Below are 22,343 nucleotides of genomic sequence, written 5' to 3' on the forward strand. Positions count from 1 at the left end.
CGCCACGGGCCTGCAGTACCCACGCAGCCGGCTCACGTGGAGGGCTGGCCGGCTGGACAAGGCCCTCAGCCAAGAGCACACACACACGCACCCACACACACACTCAGGAGAAACAGGCCCAACGGCCTGAACGTTGGCCTGGCAGAAAAGGACACCAGACCTGACGGGTGACAGCTGGACAGAGAACTCCACAGAGGTTACTCATAAAAATAGTATTAAATACTGTCCTGCCTGGTGTGGCTCAGTGGATTGAGTGCTGGCCTGTGAACCAAAGGGTCGCTGGTTCAATTCCCAGTGAGGGCACATGCCTGGGTTGTGGGCTGGGTCCCCAGCTAGGGGTGTGAGAGAGGCAACCACACACTGATGTGTCTCTCCTCTCTCTGAAAATAAATCTTAAAAAATTATTAAACACACACTGGAAACCCTAGAAACAAAAGCTGTACTATCTAAAGTTCAAAGAACCCTGAACAATGTATCAGATGCAGTGGAGGGAGGACCGATGACCCGACGGGCAGGTCCCACTGGAACCCACCGAGGGGGAGGTCCGGGGGGGGGGAGGGGGAGGTAGTCCACAGCCAATGGCCAGTGGGACGGGGCCGAGCGACCGAACACTCGTGTCGCTGGAGTTTTAGGAGAGAAAAGGGAGCAGAAAAACCGTTGGTAGGATCCCGGCTGTTTTCCCAAATGGGACCAGAAATAGTAGCCCAGGGAGTTCCGAGGTCCAGCCAACTCCAGGCGGGCGAGAGTAGTGATCACATCAGGGTTGACGCGAGGTAGACAAAACTGGCGAGCCCCGAGCGGAACAGTGCCCGTGAGAACCGGCCAGAGAACAGGCGGGCCGCGGACGAGAGCCACGCTCGCCCGCCCCCGCCACAACCGACGGAGGCCGGGGAGGACCGGGCGCTGGGGGCTCCAGAACTGAAGTGTCGCCGGGCCCAGCTCCTGCACAGCCGCCTGGGAGGGGCCCCCCCGGGAGCCGCTCGGGCGCAGCACGGGCAGGGGGGCGTCAGCCCCGTCCAGCTGGGCCGCCCACCACGCAGGAGCTGCGCTGCTGCGAGGCGGTGGGCGCCTGGGGCGGGCGGCAGGGGGCCTGGGGCGGCAGCGGGCCTGGGGCGGCAGCACAGCCCGCCCTGAGCCGAGGCCTGGCGGAGTGCAGCGGGCCCTCCTCACCCGAGAGCAAACCACCAGCACCCACACCACAGAGAGGACGCCAGGATGCGCACACACACTGCCGGGAAATCGGGGGCACCACAGTGTTTATCGGTGTGACTTGTGCGTGAAGCTGTAAAAACAATTTTAAGTAAAAACACGTCAGGACATTTTCCCCTAGAGTCCAAAGAGGAGCAGTGCTCATGGTGGGTGGGGGTGGGGGGCCGTGCAGCGCAGGACGGTGGGAGAGAGGCTCAGCCCCGGCCTCCGAGCACGCTGACCCCCCGGCCAGCCTGCCCGCGTGTCCTGGGCCACAGGACGCTGACCCAGGCGGGCTCCTCCCGGCGGGGGAACCGGGCCCCCAGGAGCGCACTCTGCCCGGGGGTGCTGGCGGGGGCAAACGGCCGGAGCACAGGCAGCACTGGAGCCGAGCGCCCGGGAGCCGGGACAGGTCTTCCTGCAGGGCTCCCCCGGCTGGCTCACGGAACCTGCTTCTTCTTCCTGGGGGTGGGGGGCGGCCGCAGCTCCCCGGGCCCATGGGCGAAGGGGCAGCTGGCCGAGGGCAGAGCGCAGCCGTCGGGGTGGTGCTCGAAGAACCAGCAGAGGCGGGTTTTGAAGGCCTCGGAGGAGAGTCTGCGCTTGGCTGCCGGCTGCCGCTCCTCCCGCCGCATCTCCTCCCTCCAGTCGCGGAGGCGCACCGAGCCGCTCACAACTGCGGAGGGAACGGAGCAGGACAGCGGGGGTCAGCCCGCGGGGATCAGCCCACGGGGGTCAGCCCGCGGGGTCTGCGCTCACCAGCACCAGGGCAGACGCCAACCCCGTGTGAGTGAGGGGCTGAGCGGGCGAGCGGGGGCGGGGGCGGGGACGGGGACAGGTGGGGGGAGGGGGAGAAAGGTGAAGGCCTGGGGCCCGGGGCCACACGAGGACGTGGGAGACGCAGTGCGAGAGCCGCCCACCCGGCCCTGATCGGAGCAGGAGGCCGGACCCCACCCTCAGAGGAGTCCCGGTCCCTCCGGCCACACCTCCTCATCGGAGGAAACGAGCCAGGCAGGCAGACGAGGGGCTGGCTGTGGGGGCCGCAGGGCCAGAGCCCCCAAAGGTGGGTGAGGGTCACAGCCCTGCCAATGGGGGCGAGGGCAGCGGTGGGAGGATCTGGGTGGCGTGGCCTGTCCTGGCCTGTCCTGGCCGACCTCGGAGCTGGGCTGCTGGAGGGCCCCAGTGGACGGGGAGGGGAAGTGCTGGTGTGCACACCCCGCTGTGGAGCGCACACGGAAGGGCTCGACTCCCGTGGGATAGGCTCAGACCGACAGGCGGACACACATGCCCCCCCAGCCCAGCCTGCTCAGGAGGAGCAGGGAGGTCGGGGCGAGGGTGGGGACCAGCGCGAGTCCGGGGGGCTGGGGCAGCTGCCAGCAGGGGCACACCGCCCGGTGCTGCCCCGGCAGGAGCCAGCGCCCTCGGGGCGAGCTTCAACTCCGAGTCCTTCCAGACCGGCCCCCCGCCTCTGGAAAGGCCCCCGGCATCTCTTCCCCCACACAGAGCCCGATGGAGGCGCCTGTCCTGCTTGCTGTGAAGGACCTACAACGTGGCGTGGAGTGTCCTAGGGACAGGGAGGCTGTCACCTTGGCGTGTGACCCCCGGCACAGAGCACACACGCTGAGAGCCCTGCCCACAGGCGGCACCTCCCCCGGGGGCCCACCAGTGTCCCTCCGGCCTGCACCCGGCCCCGCCCACCCGGGGCTCACAGTGCGGTGGGGCGGGGCCTGACGAGAGCGGGAGGACAGGGGGCGGGAGGGCAAGGAGCAGGAGGACAGGGGGTGGGAGCACCTGGGGGACCAGGTGGGGCAGATGGAGAGCTGCGCAGACGGGTGGTTTCGTGAGTGAGACACAGTGGGGTCACTGTTGGTGAGGCCAGGGCATGGGCAGGGGCCCCGGAAGACACAGCAGTGATGGAGAGGGGACCCTCCGCGGGCCAGGCGCCGTGCTCAGAGGGCGGGGGTGCCTGCTGGAGGAGCGGGGTGTCTGGATGGCGAGCCCTCACCTTCGAACACCTGGTGGCGGTTCCGGAGCAGCGTCTGCAGGCCGCCGCACTCCCGCTTCAGCCTGCGCAGGGCGGCCCCGTCCAGCGCGCGGGCCACCGCAGCCAAGGGGAGGCTGGCTGGTGAAACGGGGTTACCCCGAGAAAGACAGAGAGGCCGTCACAGACCGGCTACCCAGACACAAAGCCCTCCCGGCGCTGTGAGCTCAGGCCCCTCGGGTGCAGCAGCGGGAAGGGCCACCGAGCCGAAGCCTGACTGACTTCAGTCTGCACCGCGCAGCCCAGCTGCGGGCAGGCCCACCCGGGCGGCCAGGAGCTGGCTGCCGGCCGGCCCCCAGACACAGAGGGCAGAACTCAGGGCCCGCCGCCCCAGCGCAGGTCCGCAGAGCAGCAGGCGTCTACGGACAGAACGGACCGCGGCCCCCGCCGCCGCCTCAGCTGCTCGCCCTCACGTCCGTGTTTACCCAGCTGCTGCCGGCAGGGGGACACGGCTCCCAGCCCATGTGCCCCCCAGCCGTGCTGTGCCCAGGGGAGACCCCAGGCCTGGGGACAGACCCGCTCTTATGTCCCGTGGGGCTGAGACCCACGGGGGCCCCGTGCCGGGGGCCTGTGACGGAGGTGGTCCCTTGTTTTCATGTCCAAACAGGGGAGGACCACCTGCGGGTGGGGGCCAGAGCCCAGGAGGCCAAGGACACACCTGCGGCTCTCCGGGGCACGCTCCCCCACCCCCGCCTTGGGGCAGCTGGGGGCCTCAGACCAGCCCTGGACCGAGGGACACCACCCCGGGGGAGACAGCACCCCAGCCCCCAGATGTCAGCAGTGGGCGGGGGACGAGAAACGCCACCCAGAGCCCCACTCTCTACCCCGGAGCCTGGAGAAGGGCATTCCGTCCCCGGCTGACACCCCAGGGGTCTGGGCCGTGGAGAGGGCCGCCCGGGGGCGGAGGGCCAAACCCCGAGCTTCCAGAGGCACCAGGAAGTTGGGGCTCCAGGCCCACCAGGGCCCGCTGGCAACCCCCGCCCAGTCTGCCTTCCTGACCCTGGCTCCGCCTCAGTGCGGCCCACCCAGGAGGCGGGGCGCCAGCCCACGGAACACCCGTGGCACCCCCGGGCTGCCTGCAGTTACAGGGCACCAGCCCCCGGGCCAGGGCCGCGCGGGCCAGGGCCGCTGTGGGGTCCCTGTGGGGTCCCCCAACCAGACTCCGAGAGGGTGGGGTGACTCCCGGAGAAGGGGACACGCTCGACGGCGCTGCCACGTCACAAGGACACGAGGTGGGAGGGGACGAAGACCAACTTGCACAGAACGACAGTCGTGGCTGAGGAAGACCAGGCTTGGGGCGGAGAAGGGCCCACCGCTCCCTCCTCACGGGCCCGCCCCACCCACAGGGCCAGCCAGGCACAGCCCTGACTGGTGGAGGGAGAGGGAGGGAGAGGGAGGGAGGGAGGGAGAGAGGGAGGGAGAGGGAGGGAGAGGGAGGGAGGGAGGGGTCCTGGACTTCAGCCAGTGACCCCAAACCTCAGAAGCAGGGCTCCGGCTGGGTCAGGACCAATGGTCCCGCAGCGCCACCTGGTGGCCGGCTGAGGTCCCTGCAGGCAGAGGAGCAGCAGGAGGGAGCTGGTCCCTTCCCAGGGGCCTGGGACCCAGAACGACAGGGAACAGCTTCGGAAAGAGAATGGGACGCCCCCTTGGACTCTGTGCTCTCGGAAGCCACCCTTCAGCACAGCGCCCCCACCCCCACCGTGAGAAGGAGCAGGACTACCATCCTCCCTCTTCTCCTGTCTAACGGGCACCTGGGGGCCTCTGGGGAGCTGTGACATCTCACCACAGGGCCGCAGGGGGCAGAGGGGCAGGGCGTCCTCCCGGCACCTGCGCTCTGCCTGGGTGAGGTCTGCAGACCGGAGAGCCCACCGTCTGTTCGGTTTAGGTTTGTGGTGGCCCCCGAGTGTCACCCTGGGTCCTTGCCTCCGCCGGGCGGGAGCCCGAGCCCCGCAGGTCAAGGGGGAGCTAGAGGGACCCCCGGGAGGGGCATGTGAGCGGTGTACTGAGCTGGTCAGCGGCACACTCGCCATCACCACCTCTTCACCGTGTGTCCCACCGAGAACCACCCCCGGCCCCTGCGTCTGCACTGGCGCCAAGGCGGACGGGAGCCCACAAGTGCCCGCGGCGGGGCGGGGCGGAGCGGGGGTTACCTCCTCCACGCCAAGCGTCCGTGCTCCCACGGTGAGGACCCCCGGGGTCCGGCTGCTCTCCACCCAGCAGCAGGCCCGCCACTTGCAGAACCACCTGGTCCACGAACTCGCGGGGCAGGGAGGCACAGTTCCGCACGGGCTCGGCCTTCTCTCTGGGGAGAAACCCGGGCAGCCAGCAGCCGCCCGCCCCAGCGTCCAGGGCTCCGCGGCCGTCCGGACCACCGCCAGGACCCACGCCGTCGGCAGCAGCCCGGGGCGGGGCAGGGAGGGGCTCCTCGGCAGGTGGGCTAGCGGGGCAGCCCCGCCGGCCGCTGATGTACTGGGTTCTCCGCTCGTCCACGGCGGCCTCGTCCTCGGGCGGGTACGTCCTGGCTCTCCCAAGGAGGCAAACCTGCAGGGAAAGCGCACGGTCAGGCCCCTACGGCTGGCGTGCAGCCTGTCCCGCGGAACCCCGCTCTGGCACACAGGTTCCAGGAAGCCTCGGCTACAGCCAGAAAGAAACCCCAACGTTAACAATTAACACCTGCGCCGAGGCCAAGAGAGCCCTGACGACGTCCGTGCCGTTCATGGTTCCGAGCCCCAGCCCTCAGCTTCGCACCCAGCACCACCGCGCCACCCAGGAAAACGGGGGGTGGGGCGGCGGGGCAGGGGGAGGGCCGGGACGCACCCTCTTGGTGGACGGGATGCGGAGGCAGTCTTCCTCCACGCGGAAGCCGCAGGCGGCCCCCACCTCCCGGACGAAGTCCAGGTAGCCGCGGTACTGCGTCTGCGTGCCCCGCCTCCGGCGGAACCTCCCAGCGAAGTCGAAGAAGCAGCAGGGGAGCACGAAGAAGCGGCAGCGGTAGGAAGACCTTCGGGAACAACAAGCACGGAGGCCGGGGTCAGGAGGAGGTTCCTCAGGAAGCTCAGCAGCCAGCCGTGCGGCTCCGGAAATACGTGGGGAGTGAATCCCAGCCCCGCCCCCCCAATCTAGAAACAACGTTGCACAGTCAGTGTTTTCAACGCAACTTGCAGCTAATGACCCTCATGTAAAACCTTTCTCATCGCAGCTCACTCCTGCAGACTCCCGGGGGGGGGGGGGGTGCTCTGAGAGCTCCACTGGGGGCTGGGGGCCGAAGTCTGAGGTGGGCGCAGAGCAGATCACCCCCCGGTCCCCCGCCCAGACACAGGGACATGAGGCTGCCTGAGGACAGACCCGGCCGCAAGTGTCTTTACAGTGACAGGCTTTTCCTGGGGACAAACCGCCCTCTAAAAAAAACAACAAAACCTTTCCAACAAAAACGATGTGTCTCGCGCCACTGGCTGTGAGCGCCGCGGGAGTCAGCTGTTCCCGACGGGTGCTGTCCGACAGAAACGCAACGTGAGCTGCATGGGGGGGCCTCTGTCTCCCCAGTGCCCGCAGTCCAGCCCGTAGAACAGGTGGGGTTCCCACGGGACCCAACGGCCAGCGTGCTGTCGCGTGAGGCCTCATCTCCGGGACTCAGCTGCCACGCGCCGTCGGCCCCCCTCACCTGGCCGCGATGACAGGTATCCAGGGAGTGAGCTCGTCCGAGTGGTTCCCAATGACCCAGTCCACGTCGGGGAAGAGCGTCTCGTCACCCGGCGTGATCGCGCCCTCCTGAAAGGAAGACCCCGGAGACCAGACGGAGCTTTAGGAAGGACCCGCCCCTGGGGGGAGGGGAACGGGGCCCAGCCACGTGGGAGGCAGCACTGGCTACATCCAGCACCCGGCACTAAAGCGTCTAATCACCCGCTGGCAGTTACAAACGAGCTGCTTCACGGAAGTATAAAAGGCACCACGGGGGAGAGGGGCCACGGGAGGAGCTGCTCCTTCAGCAGGAACGGCCGGGAGAGAGGTAAGTGCAGAGCAACGAGGCTGGGCCACCCTAAGCGTGCAGTGCGCCTGCCCCGCCTGTCGGCCGCAGCCCCACCGCCCCGGCACCGACGCAGCCCACGGGGACGCAGCCCACGGGCACGTTCCCCAGCGGACCTCCCGTGATGTTGCACTTCAGAGTGTGCTCCGTGACTCAAGGACTCCACCCGCCGGCCTTTCTGCTACAGAAACCAACCCTCACTCATCACGGAAACAACCGCCTCAAAAGTCAACCTGTCCTTCAAAACGGAAAAGCGGAAGGACACTATGTAACTACTCGAAGCCCCCCCCATTCTGAGGTTGAAGAATGGACCCAGGGAAGCAAGCAGCGGAGGCGGCCCCCGGTGGGAGTGGCCGAGGAGACACGTGGCGACACCCGCTGCCTCGCAGGGCCGGGCGGGGCCGGGCCCCCTGCAGGGACCTCGGAGCAGGGGCCCCGCAGACACGGCGCGAAGCTGCAGAGCCCGGCCGTCAGGTCCGCGGCAGCTGGGGGAAGCGCGAGGGCTTCCTTCCACTCACTCGCGGGCATCAGACGCCGGGAACAGTCACCCAGCCGGCTCGCACCGAATCTGTGTAAGCCACACACCCGTGTTTAGGGCTGATTCTCACGCTTAAGGCGCATTCTCCCCTCAGAGGTTGAGGAGACAGTGCACACCAGACACGGCAAGGTACGGCATGTAATGCAAAAGCAGGATAAACAAACCTTGGCCGTTACTTACTATTTATTCCCACCTATGCCAGTTATTTCTTCTTTTTTTCTCCTTCGCTCTGTGTCTGCATTTGCCTGCTTGTCTCTTTCAACAGCCTGCAGTGAGGTCGCCTACAACCGGCAGCTACCTGACAGCGGCCCGGCCGGCAGCACACTCCACAGCAAGGCCCGCCTGCGTCCCACGCCAGCGCGGCGGAGGGCACCGCGCCCGCCTCCTGCCCGGCTACTACGCTAGCAGACCGGTCCTCAGGGCGGCTGCTACAAACGGGGGCTCCGTCAGCCTCTCGCTCAGTCAGTGAGGTTCTGCAGGACCACGCGTAGCTGCACCCCTGCCCGGCCTGCGGATGCCCGCACTGCGCCCGTCCCGGGAGGGCCCCACCTGGCGGGCACCACCGAGCTCCGGGCCCGCTGCTCCAGGGCACGAGGCGCCACGGGAACGGGCACGGCTTCCACCTTCGCGCTCAACACGCAGGACTCACCCGGGCGTCGGGGAGGCCCCCGGCCAGAGAGACGGCTGAGGAGGGCTGCCTGCTGGGGACGCGGGACACACACACAGCCCCCTTCCCCGAGGGTCCCCACGCCAGGCTGCTCCACCCCAGGGACCTGGGGACACCTGGGGACACCTGGGCCCACGGTCATGGGCTGAGACCAGGCTGCCGGACGGCTCAGAGCACCCGGGGCCCCGGCCCAGTGCAGACGCCCCCCGCCCCCGACTCCTCCCCGGCGCGTCCCCTGCCTGGCAGCACCCGCGGCGCGGCGGCCCGCTGGGGGAGACCCCGGCCCGCCCTGGGGGCCAGCACCCTCTCCCACCCTAACGAGAGGCTCGGGGAAGAGCAGCGGCCCATCCTCCTCCCAGACCTCCAACCGCTCAGACCAACGGGAAGGGTTCCGGTCGGCGCTGACCGGCCTGTGCGCACGCACATGCACACACACACATGCACACACACACGTGCACGCACACACGCGTTACAACGGCCGTCACGGGGGGAGACCTGTGAGGAGAGCGAGCAAGGGAGCGAGGGGAGCCAGTACCTCCAGGCGAGTCCGTGGCCCGTACGCGTCCCAGATCTTCCTCCTCCGCACGTCGATCCCTCTGCCCGGGTGCTGCAACGTTCCAGAGGTCGGAGGTCACGTTCACGCACCCCCATAAACCAGCGAGGGGAAGCTGAAGTCGCAGGGGTGGCCCCCGGCGCGAGCCAGGAGACCCCTTCGGCAGCCCCGCCTCTCTGCTGCCCACCACGGACGCGCCCACCAGGGATGTGAGGGCTGGGCCCAGAAGGGACCCCGAGCTCCGCTCACTGTCATGAGTTCTCACCACGAGGACACGGAGCGGAGGACACGGGACACGTGGGGGCTGGAGCCCCAGGACACAGCCCCAGAAGGGGGCCAGCCCCGCTTCCTGCTGGGCAACTGAGCCGCGTCCCCCCGGGGGGCGTCTCACCCAGCCCCCAGGGCCACACCCGAGCTCTCCCAGGAAAACTGGGTGTTCCCTTCCCGACCTGCCCCCTCCCTGCCGTGAGCACCCTCCCACTCCCAAGTCCCTGCCCTGCGTGCTCACACCCACAAGCCCCCACAGCGAAGACCGACCTCTCTGACCGTTGGGCAGAGGCTGCGGTTGGGTGGGGGGGACCAGCTTCGGGGTCACCACTGGGCTTCCATCCCAGCGGTCCCCTCGAGTCGGAAGCTGAGGAGCCCCCGCCGGCTGCACCAGGCAGCCCCGTAACTGTTCCCGGCACTGCTCTGAGGGCCCCTGGCTTTCACCCCGACCAGACCCCGGTCTCGGCCCAAGGCGGTGCGTGTGCACGAGGCTGAGCTCCGAGCCGGACCGAAGCTCCTCCAGGGCGGAGCCCGCCTTCCCCGCCCCGCGCCCTGAAGCAGGGCGTTCACCAAAGGGCGCGTCTGACGGCAAACGCGGGGGCCACTGAAGCCCGTCGTTTCCGAGGCGCCCACGCACGTCCCCGAGACCGCCTGTCCTAGGTGGACGACACGCTGCCACCCCCCCGTGACGAGCCGCCCTCTGCACAGCAGCAGAGGCCATCGCAGCCGCCATTCCAACCCACCCCGAGTCCAGGCCCTGCCCGCAGAGAGCTCTGCGACCCTCGTGCGGACGAGGAGACCCTCGAGAGAAAGTTCCGGAAGGGCCCCGCGCCAGGCCTCACCCCCTCGCCGCTCAGGATGTGCACCAGCAGCCCGTTGCCGCAGCCCAAGTCCACGAAGGACTGCTTCACGGTCTCGCCCCGCGCGGCTCGCTCCTCTTCCCACAGCACCTGGCGGGAGGAGGCAGAGCCGAGTCAGCGCGCGGCCCTGGCCGAGCCAGCGACTCAGACCCCAGCGCGCGCGCGCTCACGACGGGCGGGGAGGCCGGGGAGGCCCTGGGCTTCGGCACGGGTGCCGTGCAGGTGGGCGGGGACAGTGCGCCGCCCCCCTCTTCCGACTCTGGGGACAGCAGGGCCGCGGGTTGCCTCTGGGCAACGGCTTCAGAGACAGCTAGCTCCTTCGTGCTCTCGCTGTCTCCTTCGTGTTTCGTGCACATTATCGATCAAAACAAAACCACACTATTTCTGAAATGACTAAGAACTGCAGCGGAAAGGAAACGGGCAAACACCTGGCCCGAACATTTCACGGGGAAGTCAAGCCTAGCGCTTTGAGGGCGTGTCCAAACGCCATGGGAGCGCCAGCCGGCTAGGCCCGCCCACTGCCCACAGGCAGAGCTGCGGCTGGGAGGCGTGGCCTGGGCAGGCGCGCCTGCGTGGCCCCTCCCCCCACACGCCAGCCCGCACTGCACGTGACTGGTAACCTCGGAAGCGCTGGCTGGGCATCGGTCCCTACAGTCAGGCCGCCCCATGCACACTCGTTCACACTCGCGCGAGGCTGGAAACCACGACGTGCGCAGCCAGCCTGGGCGCCCAGCAGCAGCCTGGGGGCCCTGAGCCGCGGGTGCGAAGGCGCCGCTCACTTCCTGGCATCCACCAGCAGCTGCCCTGCCCCCACCTCCACCTGAACTTGGGTGAGACACGTTCTTACCAGCAGGTAGGTGGCGATCGCCACGTCTTCATACACAAACTTCTCAGGATCCGTCACTTCGGGCCACACCTAGGGAGTTTTCAAGAGCACGCGTGTTTTTCTCCCACCTCTGACCACGCCCCAACACGTGAGAACGCGCACACGGTGCGAGTCAGACGGGGCCGTCGGACAGCGAGTTTAAAAAGACGCACGCGTTCCGCAGACAGAAGTCCGCAGTCAGTCCCCCTCGACAGGAGCCTGCAGACCCGCGGAGCCCCGCCTCACCCGTGCGCGGCACCCCCGTCCCGAGCAACGCTGCCCAACGCCAGACCCTGCGGCCCAGACGGCGCGTGCCAGGCATGGAGACGAGGCGACCGGCCGTCCAAGGAGGACACCCAGCTGCACGGCCTGCTCACCCACGGGTGAAGGGGGGAGGACGCACAAGAAAGGAGCGTGGACGGGGAGCAGTGGACAGGGTCCAGAGGCCCCTGCGCCAGCCCTCCGGTCTTTGGGGACTGCTGTCACTCCCCAGAGTACACCCCTTAGCTGTCTGTCCCTGTCTCCCTGGCTGCAAGGCAGGACAAAGCCTGGACTGGCAGGCACCCAGGACGACCTTCAGGTGCTCCGAAAACTGCACCATGGGTGTGTGAGCGGGGGTCTCACCACCGACACCACACATAGTGGGTGGCCAGCAGCAGGGGACAAGCCAGTGGCCAACGCTGAGTGTTCACGTCCGCTCCAGTCAGAGTGGATCAGACAGTCACCTTGCTCAGGGCGACTTTGGAAGCCGGACGAAGCGTGGAAGTCCCCGCTGGAAGGCCCCGGGCAGTTCCCACGCTCACAAAGGACACCTGGCTGGGGCGCGGGAGAGCGCGGAGCCCCGGTCGGCCCAGGACCTCCAGAGGTTTTGGCAGGAAGGAGGGCTCTTGTCCCAAGCCCGTGACTCTGGGGCGCTCTGTCACACAGCAACAGGTGACCGGTAGGATGCAAGGCAGGGAGGCATCGCGGCGGCTGCTGGGGGGGGGAGGGGGCGTGAACTAGGGTCCCTGCCTTCTACAGCTGAGACGTTGAGTCACGTCTACGTCTCGGACAGGAAGCATGTGTTACAAAGTTTACCTTTTTGTAAGTACACACTGTGTGCTCTAACTTTCCACGTATTTTCTTGAAACACCTTCAAGATCCTACCAGTTAGGGTAACTTAGTAATTCATTTAATGTTTTCCCTTTTGTTTCCTTCAGGAGAATACTAGTGATGTGCAGATAAACAAACTCCTCCCCACGCACAGCTGCAGACAAGCCCAGGTCTGCACCCTCAGCACACTGGGGCGGGGCCGCACGAGGGGCCCACGCACTGACTCAGCACCTGCACCTGTGGGTGCTGCAGGCGCCCAGGACAGCAGACCCACCTGCGCCTCGTTTAAGCAAGGGGGGGTGTCCACAGACCTACCTTGACCATGTCCTTGTACTTGTCCTTGAGCACCTGGTAAGTCTGGCTGTACCTCAGTAGGGGGACGAGGGACAGGGTGCTCTTAAACCCGCTCCCCTTGCTCTCCACGGACCAGCGGGCCAGCCGGGCCGGCAGCTCACGCCCCAGCCAGCTGGGTTTGGGGTACACAATTCCATCCGAATGCCATCTTTCTGGACAGAAAATCAAAACAGATATGAACCTTTAAAAATAAGAGAAACATGAGTAAGCAGAGCTGGCCTCAACTCTTGTTTTTAAATTACACATTTATCTACCAACAGGAGAGAAAAGGCAGCTAGGATTTGTTTTACCCAAAACTCAAGACTGAAACGTGCTAGTTTTCATCTCAGAGAAAAACACCTTTAAGAGGCAAAGACTCCTCCCCCTCCTGCGGACACGGCTCAAGTGCACCACACCCCCCCACGGGCTCGCCAGACGGACAGACTGCAAACATCCGAGGTCCTCACCTGCCGCCTCCCCCACTGATTAACCGGGTTCTGAATCTCCACGAGTTTCCTGGCGTTTCTGTTTATTCCCTCTCACACGTGCCAGTGAAATGTGAGCTTATTGGCTGGCCCAGTGTTTACTGGCCAGAAAGCCCAGTGCCCAGCCACAGGGCTGGGGTCACGCACGCCCTCCCCCTGCAGTACCCAGGTCCCTTCCCAGGCACGAGAACAAGGTGCAGCTGTGGCTCCCACCCGGGCTGCCGCTGCTCTGCCCCGGCTCATGGGGCACCTGGTCCGCGGCAGGCGCCCACAGCCAGCGGGCCCGACCACCACACTCTCTCCAGGCGGCTACTCGGGCAGCCCAGAGAGGAGAGCAGGCTTCCACGGAGCCCACATGTGACATGGCGGCGTCCCACAGGGCCCTCGGGACAGGCAGAAGCCCGGGCGGCTGGAGAAAGGGGCAGAGCTGGTGGCAGGCATAGGGACAAGTGGGTGGTCGGCCTGGCGAGAGCAGTGACTGTCAGGCTGTCACCACGTGCATCAGAGGGACACGACCCATCCCTTAGGAGGTACTGACTCTCCCCTGAGACGTACTCCGGGCGGCCCCCATGCAGGAGGGTCCCGGGAAGGACGAGGACGCCAGATGCTCAGGTCTCCCGTCCCTTCTCCTCGGGAGTTGAGCTCTCCTGCTCTGGCGGGTGCACCTCACGCTTTCCCCGGGTGCCCCCCAGAGGTCCCCACACTGCTCCCTCGCGTCCACTAAGGCCTCCCCTTTGGGGGGGGTCCGTGCCTCAGGGGCCTTCCGCACCCTCCCGCCACACGCCGGCATAGCACCGCCCTTGCTAACGAGGGGACACGGGAGCAGAGACTCACTGCATCTCTCGTTCCTCCTCGAGGCCCTCGGCGCCAGCTGGGGCTGGAGCCTTGCTCACCCCCACCCCCTGGGGCCCAGCACTCCCCGCTCACCCGCAGGAGCACTGGGGGTGGGGGGGAAGGGCTGCGGGACAGACCAGGTCCCTCAGGCAGCCCGGAAATATTCCTTCCAGGCGCCGCAGCTTGCAGCACGAAGCCCAGGCCCCCTCGGCAGCTTTGTTGGGAAACCCATTCTTCTGGGCAGGAAGGCTGAGGGCCCGTGTCCCTGAGGTCCTACTGCCAAGGGGGAAAACCAAGTCCACCGACCCCAAACCATACTCCTCCCACTGCACGTCCTGCAGAACCAGGGGCCGGGCATTTTCCGGTCAGCAGACCAGCTCCCCGAGGACGTTCCAGAGAGTGCAGGCGGGGCGTGGCTCTCGGGAAACCGCAAGCGACCAGCAAATTCACCCTTTTTCTCTGACTTTCATTTTAAAACTACCAAGTGGAAGCAAACCACGTCTCAACCTTCTCGACAGGCCCGACCACCACACAGAACTAAGGGAGCTCGTTAAAACTCCATTTTCAAACACCTAACAGCTGCATCTAACTGCATCTAAAAACCACGGGGCCTCGGCAGGAAGTAAGAAAAGCCCCCCACTCAGTCCCCACGGCCAAGTTGTAAGGAGTGACCAGGCAAGGAGCGGATTTGAGTTTCCTCGAGTCCACTGCTAAAAGGACGCGCTGCCTGGAACGCGCAGACCGAAGACCCCCGCCCGGCAGGGGCCGCACCGCGCAGGCCAGGCGCCGGCGGCACAGGCACGCACGCACGCGCGCGCGCCAGGGAGCCAGCGAGGAGGCACGTTCTCTCCCACAGGCCCAACCGCCTGGAGGGCAGCCCCCGGAGTGCCCCAGTGCCCCAGTGCCCCAGGGGCCCAGAGCCCGCGGCTCCCTGGAGAAGTGACTGAACCACGGGGGAGGAACGAACCGATTACCGGGCTCTCACCATTCTCCTCCGCTGCGGCTGAGCTGAATCTGATACACGTTGCTCGCCTTAACCTTTACGTTCCCGTCGTCGTCTTCCTCCAGAGGTAAAAACGTGACAGCCCCACGGAGGACATCTGGGGGGGGAGGGGGGAGAAGGGCCGATGACGGGTTAAAGCTGAGTTCAGCGTCTTACCAGAGCGGTGTCAGAACTATTAAAAACAGCAACGAGGGGAGTCCCGGCGGGTGCGGGACTCCCGTCCGGGCCGGTGCGGGCGCCCGCATGTGGCTGTGGGAGGAACAGGGGGGCCTCCTGGGTCCCTTCTCCTTCATGCTGCTGCTGGTGACATGCAGCCCATCCCATGCCTGTCTCTTCACCGGCAGCTTCTACCCCCTGCTGCGCCCCTTCAGCTTCGAGCCTCTGCCCTCCCGCAGGGCCTTGCCCGTGCTCAGGCCAAGGGACCGCGATTCCGCCATCGCCCACGGCGGCGGCAGCCACGACGCGTCGGAGAACACGCTGGCTGCTATTCGACAGGCAGGCAGCTAAGAATGGAGCAACAGGCATGGAGTTGGACCTTGAGTTTACTTCTGATGGGATTCCTGTTTTGATGCACGATAACACAGTACATAGCACAACAGATGGCACTGGTCGACTGTGTGACTGGACATTTGAAGAAATTAGGAAGCTTAACCCTGCAGCAAATCACAGATCAAGGAATGATTTCCCTGATGAAAAAGTCCCTACCCGAAGAGAAGCGGTTGCAGAGTGCTTAAATCATAACCTTACGATCTTCTTTGATGTCAAGGGCCGTGCGAACACGGCTACTGATGCTCTAAAGAAAATGTACATGGAGTCCCCTCAACTATACAATAATAACGTGGTCTGCTCTTTCTTGCCAGAAGTTATTTATAAGATGAGACAAACAGATCAGAATGTAGTAACGGCTTTAACGCACAGACCTTGGAGCCTTAGCCATATAGGAGATGGGAAACCACGCTATGATGCTTTCTGGAAACAGTCTTTGTTCGTGGTCCTAGACATTTTGCTCGATTGGAGCATGCACAATATCTTGTGGTACCTGTGTGGAATTTCAGCTTTCCTCATACAAAAGGATTCTGTATCTCCGAACTACTTAAAGAAATGGTCAGCTAAAGGCATTCAGGTTGTTGCATGGACTGTTAATACCTTTGATGAAAAAAAGTTACTACGAATCCTATCTTGGTTCCAGCTATATCACTGACAGCATGTTAGAAGACTGCGAACCTCATTTCTAGACTGTTCCCCAGGGAGGAAACCATGGGTACAGAGATTGCCTGCCGGCCTCATGCAGGAATATCGAGAAACCTTTTGTGCTAGGCCAAGCCATGGGGGATCAGGCAGCCAGCCAAGCAGCAGTTGGTAATCACATTTTTACCCGAACCAAAGCAAAACCTGGTGTTGCCACTGTGCTCCATGGAATACCTACCTGAGTTAAACAATGTTGCTCTTGAAAATCTGGGTCTGCAAAAAGGCACGACGGCTCCTGCCCAGATCTAGCTGAGGCATGCACCAAGACCCAGTGAGGATAAGCACAAATTGAGTTGTGCAGTTTGGGGTGCAAGTGCGGATGCATGGGAAATGCATGACCATTCCAAGTTGACATTTTAAAACTTGACACACTTAGATAATTATTTAAAATATTTGCATTCAGATACATTATCAATGTACTGTAGACATCAAACTTGTGATCATACTATTAAAATCATTAAAAGGAACACTAAGAAAAAAAAACCCAGCAACGAAACAGACGGTGTACTGTGCCTCCAGCCCCCCAGGGCTTCCCCACCCTACATATTACAGGGCCGGGGATGGACAGCACCCACCCCCCCCCCAGCGGCCACGCTCAGCAGGAGCAGCCCTGAAACCGGCACTCCCGGGCGGCCCGCACTAACTCCCTGTCAGTCCGTGGCCGCCAATTCACGGCCACGGGGACCTCCAGCGTGCAGTGCAGTGTGAGGTGAAAAGGAAACTTCGCTCAGGGCAAAGCAGCTCAACTGTGATGCAGCGAGGCTGTGAGCACAGCACCACTGGGGCCCGTCTCCAGCCGGATGGCACTGCTCTGCTGCCTGCCAGTAGGTCTGCACCTGCTCCTCTACCCCTCTGATGAGGCAGCCCTGGTGCGCCAGCTCAGCCACGAGACACAGCAACCTCATCTTCACAGAAAGAGCAACAGCTCCCCCAGCCAGGGGAACTGGCCTATATGAGCAGAAGTCCCTGCCCCTAAAACCTCATTGGTCTGACCTCATGCAAATGAGGACTCCAAATCTTCATAGTCTGATCCACAAGGCACTGGGCACTGTCCTGAATGGTCATAATACATCCACTCTAATTGGTCAGAGCAGCAAATGGTTGGGGAAAGCCTCATCCTATTGGCTGAAATAGGATCCCAGGGGCTCTAGTATCAGGGCTATGCTGGTGGCAGGAGCCAGTGGAGGCAGCTCCGGGGGTGCAGTTTGGGTGGGAGGCCCCTGGGCACACGTGGGCGACAGGCTCTGGTGTTTTGTTTGTTTAACTTGAGCCCACCTGGCCAGCGGGAGCCCTTCTTGGTGAGCATCTGCTTCCTCGGGGCCCACACACACTCAGAGGAAGAAGTGTAGCCCTGCCTCTTCTCAGGGAAGCCAGTGTGAGAGCGCGGTTGGTGGGAGCTGGGAGGCGTCCTGAACTAGCCTGGGCATGCGGGTGGGAGCGGGCCTCCCGGGGCAGGGGACACCTGGAGGAGTCTCACGGGTGCACCGACACAGACGGTACCGAGGCGGGGAGGTGCGCACCTACCAGGACGTGGCATTGCTGCTCGGGCAGACAGCACAGCCTCCCGCAGGTGTCTCTGCCCTAACGCCCAGAACCCGTGACTACCTCCTAACGTGGCACAAAGAGACTCCACAGCTGCGGGTCAGGTTACAGACCTTCGGAGAGGGAGCGTGCAGGTGGGCTCCATCGAGTCCCGGGAGCCCTGGAAGCCGAGAACCTCCTGCAGCTGGAGGCAGAAGCGGCGCAGAAGGGGAAGTCGGAGAGGCTCCGAGCGTGAGAAGGGTGGACCCTGGCCGGCTCTGCGACGCAGGGAGCTAGCCCGGGAGCCAGGGGGCCCTTCTGTGGGCTCCCCCAGGAAGGGCCTTTTCACGTACCTCTTCACCTGCCAGACTCCTGTCTGCTGTTCCCCGTGTCCCCCAAGCCTTCCAGGCAGCACCCCAACCAACGACCATCCTCTGTATAATGGAAATACACTGCTATGCACCCCCTCAAACCGTGAAAAAGCTACAACGTCCCTAGGACACCGCAAAGGCACTGGCACGGTTGGGTACCTCCTGTGCCTTCTCACTGACCTGGGGTTCCACGAACGTGTTTTCACCTCACTGCGTCCTCTGACGACGATTCCCTTGACCAAACTCGAGCCAGCCTCCTCTGGGTCCTTTCTCCACTCGGCCTCAGCACTGGCTCATTAAACACTCAAAACAGACGTTTAACATGATTTCTAACAGCTGAAAGCTGCATCCCTAGGATGATCCGAGGCTCCCCTTACATGCCTTCCAGAGAAAATTCCAGACAAAAAACAAGACTCTTCCAGCCCACACCTGAAGCTGGGGCCCATCTCCTCCTCTCTGTGGGAGGGCAGAGGCTTTTAGATGCACCAGTTACCAAACCCAGGTGGGTTTCACGTGCATCAACCTCCACCCGCTCATTCTCCCTTTAAAACGCCTGGTCACACAAACCCAAGCGTTTGGGGCAATCTAGCCTCATCTCCCGGTTGCAAATGCATTTTAAACTCGATCTTTGCCACGTTAACTCGTGTCCGGTTTTGCCCATCTGGACACCTCCGGGTCTCAGAAACACCCCTACCTTGCACGACGATTTCCCTTCTCGGAGCAGCAAGGGGGCAATGCGGGCTCCTTTTCGGGATGACGGTTCTGAGAACCACGTCGACTTCGCGCTCAGCCTCTGGCTGCAGTCCTGCCCCTGAGCCAGTGAGGAAGGCCAGCAGCTCCCGATGGTCGCCGACGAGGCCTCGGGAGAAATCGTCCCAGAGAGAATCCAGCTCCGAGGTGGTGAAGTCGCCCTCCCCGCCTCCAGCCTCCTTGGGCTGTCCCGGGGCCCCGGCGAGCAGAGGCGCTGCGGCTGCTTCCCTCCTGTCCTCGCCTTGGTGGCGCAGGCCCTGGGGCTCGTCAGGGCCTGCGCTCGGCCTGGGGCCCGGGCCGTCCTCGCGGGAACGCGGACCGTGTCCCGATCTCTCCTCGGGCCCGCATCCCGCCGCAGCCCGCGCCTCCTGCTCGGTCCGGGGTAGGGCAGCGCTCCGCCGGGCCTCCAGGCGGACGCCACACAGCCGCCGGTTGGCCACCTGCGGCCTCTCCAGCCACACAGCCACCGCCGCCCAGAAGCCGCCCGGGAGCAGCGCACCGGGGTCGCGCACCGCGGACCGGCCCACCTCCGCCATGGTCAGCCAGCGCCAAGAGCCAGGCGGCGGCGCGCGGCGATGACGGAAGGCGGCGCGTAGCGTCATAGGGGCGGGGCGCCGGGGCCGGACAGGAGAGGGGCGGGGCCCGACGGGAGAAGGGCGGGGCCGGGGCCCGAGCCGGAGCACGCGCCCGAGCAGTCCCTGGCTGGATTGCACTGCGGAGTTCTCAGCTGCGGAATTTAACCTTTGCTTCATCCTGGGGGTATGGATCCATTCCAGGCGTGTTGTTGCCTCACAGAAGCACGATCAGAGGTGAGCTTTGGAGAGTCCGGAGGTGGTGCATTTATGAAATCCTAAGGATGAAAGCGGCGTCCCACGTCGGATTGTCTCCAGTGTTGATGCCTCACGACCAAGGAGCCCGAGTTTGTGAAAGTTCAAGATGACGCCTCTTATGGAAGCTCGTTCCCCTCATTCTTATGCGGGAGAGCCACGGCGTGCGCTATGTCTTACGTCAGCTGTCGCCTGCGTCGGGGAAGGTGGGCGCTGCCGGTTGAAGCCAACCGCACAGGCACAGTCTGCAGAAGCTAGTGATGAAACAGAAACGTCGGGGGCCCGTCGTCCTTTTTGCACATCAGTGCCTCAGTTGGGTTGTTTTCGTTCCCTAGATGGTGTCTCTGAGAACCACATTAAGTCAAAACTAACTCAGATCATGCGACTCATCATGACTTTTCTGGGGCGGCCTTAAGTTACCCCCAACGGGTAGCTTAAAACAACGGGAAGCTATGCTCTTACGGTTCCCAAGGCTCCGAGGGAGAATCGACTCCCTGCCTCTCACTTCTGGGCTCGCCATCAGTCAGTCAGTGGCTTTCCTTGGCTTGTGGCCACAGACCTCCCATCTCTGCCTCGTGGCCACGTGCCCTTTCCCCCGTGTTGGTCTCTTCTCCAAAAATCCCACCTCCAAATACGGTCCTTGTACAGTGCATAAGGACTTTGACATATCTTGCTGGGAGACGGGGGCATAATTCAGTCCCCTATACTGTCCAAACAGGTTTAATGTAGATGGGGCAGCTAAAGGATTCATAATTATTTCCAAATCTTACTGGTTGTGTCTATGTCCGTTGTTATGCATACATTTGGGTCAGCCAAAAAGGTCATTTTTTCCCCATAAGACGGCTCTAGTAATGTTTAGTGGTCTTTAACTCCATTCGGAACAATTTTGTTAGACTGTATTGTGACAGCTGTCATATCGGTGTGCATTTAAAAAAACATCAGAATTGGTGAATTTTCGTGTAGCTATCTCAATGTGGGAGATAGAAAAAAATACACATTTTTGACATATTATGCTTTATTATTCCAAGAGGTAAACACACACCTGAAAGGTAAGAGAAGATGTGTGCAGCGTGTGGGGAAGGCGCTGCGATGGGTCGAACGTGTCAGCAGTGGCGTGTGAAGTTTTGTGCTGGGGATTTCTCACTGGACGGTGGCCCACTGCCGGGTAGACTATTGAGGTTGACAGCGATCCAGTCGAGACATTAACTGAGAACACTCAACGTTCTACCACGCGGGAGAGAGCCGACACCCTCAAAATACCCAAACATGTGTCTTTCAGGGGTTAGCCTTTCACCGGGGGGTTAGCGCCTCCTAGGAAAGGCTCGTCGATCCAGGGCACTGGCCTTAGACTGGGCATCCTTGCCTGCGTTAGCTGACCTCAGGATGCAAAGTGCTTTTGTTTTTCCCTTTGCCCTGGTGTGTAACGCCCCTAATCAAAATGGCAGCGAGGTGAGGCGTCCGCTCTGATTTCCCCTCCAACGTCTGGTTTCTCGGGCTCTGCGCTCCAGGCCCTTTCATGGCTGGGAGGCCTGCCTGTGTGGGGGCTCTGACAGCACATCCTCTGGGCATAGCAGAGCAATAAAAATCACTGAACCGACTCCTGGGGCCCTACGACTTGGACTGGGTGGGCATACATTCAGGGACCAATGTTTTGTGGGGGGGGGGTGGAAAACTGTACACGGGCTGATATTCTTGCTGGAAACCCACCCACTGGACTAAGACGACATGTAACCCGCCCCTTGGCTCCTACCTGCAACGCCCCACACACCCTGGTCCTGCCCCTGCCCTCCCAACCTGGTTTCTTCCTCTCACGAGCTCGGCTCCTGCCACCGGGGTCTTCTTGCTCTTGGAGCTTGCCCAGCCCATTCCCTCCCACCCGAGAGCTTCCCTTTAGGTGATCCCTCGGCTCCGAATGCTCATTCCCTATCTTTGCCTAATTAAGAAATCAGGTTTTCCTTGTTTGGGTTCATGGGCCCCAGGGGCAGGGTGTGAGGGCTCGCCCTACAGGTCCTCCTGGCTTGGAGGTTTGAATGAGGTTTCTGTTTGTGAATCTTTGCAAATACAATAGCTGATGCAACTAGGGAAGTGGACGCTAAATTCATTTCGCCTTAACTAGTGCATGTTTAAATGAAAATAGCCACACAAGGCTAGTGATTTCTGTGTTGGACAGTGCAGCTCTAGAGAGGCCCAAGCGGGACACCCCGAACCCCTGCACCTAGGTCCCAGGTACGGAAAGGGGATGAAGAAACCTGCAGTCGAACGGAGGAACAGCCCTGCTGTGCCTGCGGCTGAGCCCTGCGAGTGGCAGGGCCTCTAAGCGGAAGCTCCGCTGTAACCTCGCGGGCCCCTCCACCCCGAGGTGGCTGTGTGGCATGTCCCACACTCCGAAGGCCGGCACAGCACGGACACACACTATAACGAGATGGAGGTTTACCTGCAGTGGAGATGTGTCCATTTGGGCGGGTTAAAGGGACACTGTGAATCTTCTGTGTTTATGCCTGAGCCGTGACCTTTATCGTAAGAATGGAACAGAGGCGTGCTGTCTCCCAGGGAGAACTGGCCCTTCTCCCCGAGAGATCGGTACTTTTTAAAAAGAGAAAAAGATTTTATTTATTTTATTTTAGAGAGGGGAAGGGAGGGAGAGAAACATCAGTGTGTGGTTGCCTCTTGTGAGTCCCCCAGTGGGAACCCAGCCCCCAACCCAGGCATGTGCCCCAACTGGGAATCAAACCAGCGACCCTTCAGCTCGCAGGCCGGCACTGCAATCCACTGAGCAGCAGCCAGGGTGAGATGAGTACTCTTAATATTTAACTGTTCCTTCTGCGTGAACTGGCCCTTCTCCCAGAGGGACCTGTTGGTTAGCTGAGTCACATAAGGCC

At 63.1% G+C, this 22,343-nt stretch overlaps 1 protein-coding gene and 1 pseudogene across 3 annotated transcripts; one reads left to right on the forward strand and one right to left on the reverse strand.

Moving 5' to 3' along the window:
* Positions 1 to 1,239: 1,239 nt before the first annotated feature.
* Positions 1,240 to 19,184, reverse strand: TRMT44 (tRNA methyltransferase 44 homolog). Of its 3 annotated transcripts, none has more exons than XM_045834053.1 (11): positions 18,582 to 19,184; positions 14,730 to 14,844; positions 12,408 to 12,627; positions 10,983 to 11,051; positions 10,118 to 10,225; positions 8,991 to 9,062; positions 6,888 to 6,994; positions 6,044 to 6,227; positions 5,377 to 5,767; positions 3,191 to 3,307; positions 1,240 to 1,861 (listed from the first exon to the last, which is right to left on the reverse strand). In XM_045834053.1, the coding sequence occupies exons 1-11, from the start codon at positions 19,171 to 19,173 to the stop codon at positions 1,629 to 1,631; spliced, it is 2,208 nt and encodes a 735-aa protein (XP_045690009.1). In that variant the 5' UTR covers positions 19,174 to 19,184; the 3' UTR covers positions 1,240 to 1,628. The 3 variants fall into 3 exon arrangements, with proteins under 3 accessions (XP_045690009.1, XP_045690011.1, XP_045690010.1); XM_045834054.1 differs by lacking the exon at positions 1,240 to 1,861 and adding an exon at positions 2,204 to 2,749; XM_045834055.1 differs by lacking the exon at positions 10,118 to 10,225.
* LOC123815661 lies at positions 14,991 to 16,034 on the forward strand (annotated as a pseudogene).
* Positions 19,185 to 22,343: the final 3,159 nt, after the last annotated feature.

This window comes from Phyllostomus hastatus, unplaced genomic scaffold (assembly GCF_019186645.2).
Source record: "Phyllostomus hastatus isolate PE091 unplaced genomic scaffold, TTU_PhHast_1.1 phas_contig_196, whole genome shotgun sequence".
In the NCBI taxonomy this organism is placed as follows: domain Eukaryota; kingdom Metazoa; phylum Chordata; class Mammalia; order Chiroptera; family Phyllostomidae; genus Phyllostomus; species Phyllostomus hastatus.

Bases quoted from the DNA above. Each gene is read 5' to 3' on its own strand.
- TRMT44 (XM_045834053.1), bottom strand. From the start codon at position 19,173: ATGGCGGAGGTGGGCCGGTCCGCGGTGCGCGACCCCGGTGCGCTGCTC. The intron at 14,845-18,581 runs GTAGGGGTGTTT...CTCCCCCCCCAG, and splicing joins AAGGGAAATCGTCGTGCAAG to ATGTCCTCCGTGGGGCTGTC. The intron at 3,308-5,376 runs GTAACCCCCGCT...CCGTTTCACCAG, and splicing joins GGACGCTTGGCGTGGAGGAG to CCAGCCTCCCCTTGGCTGCG.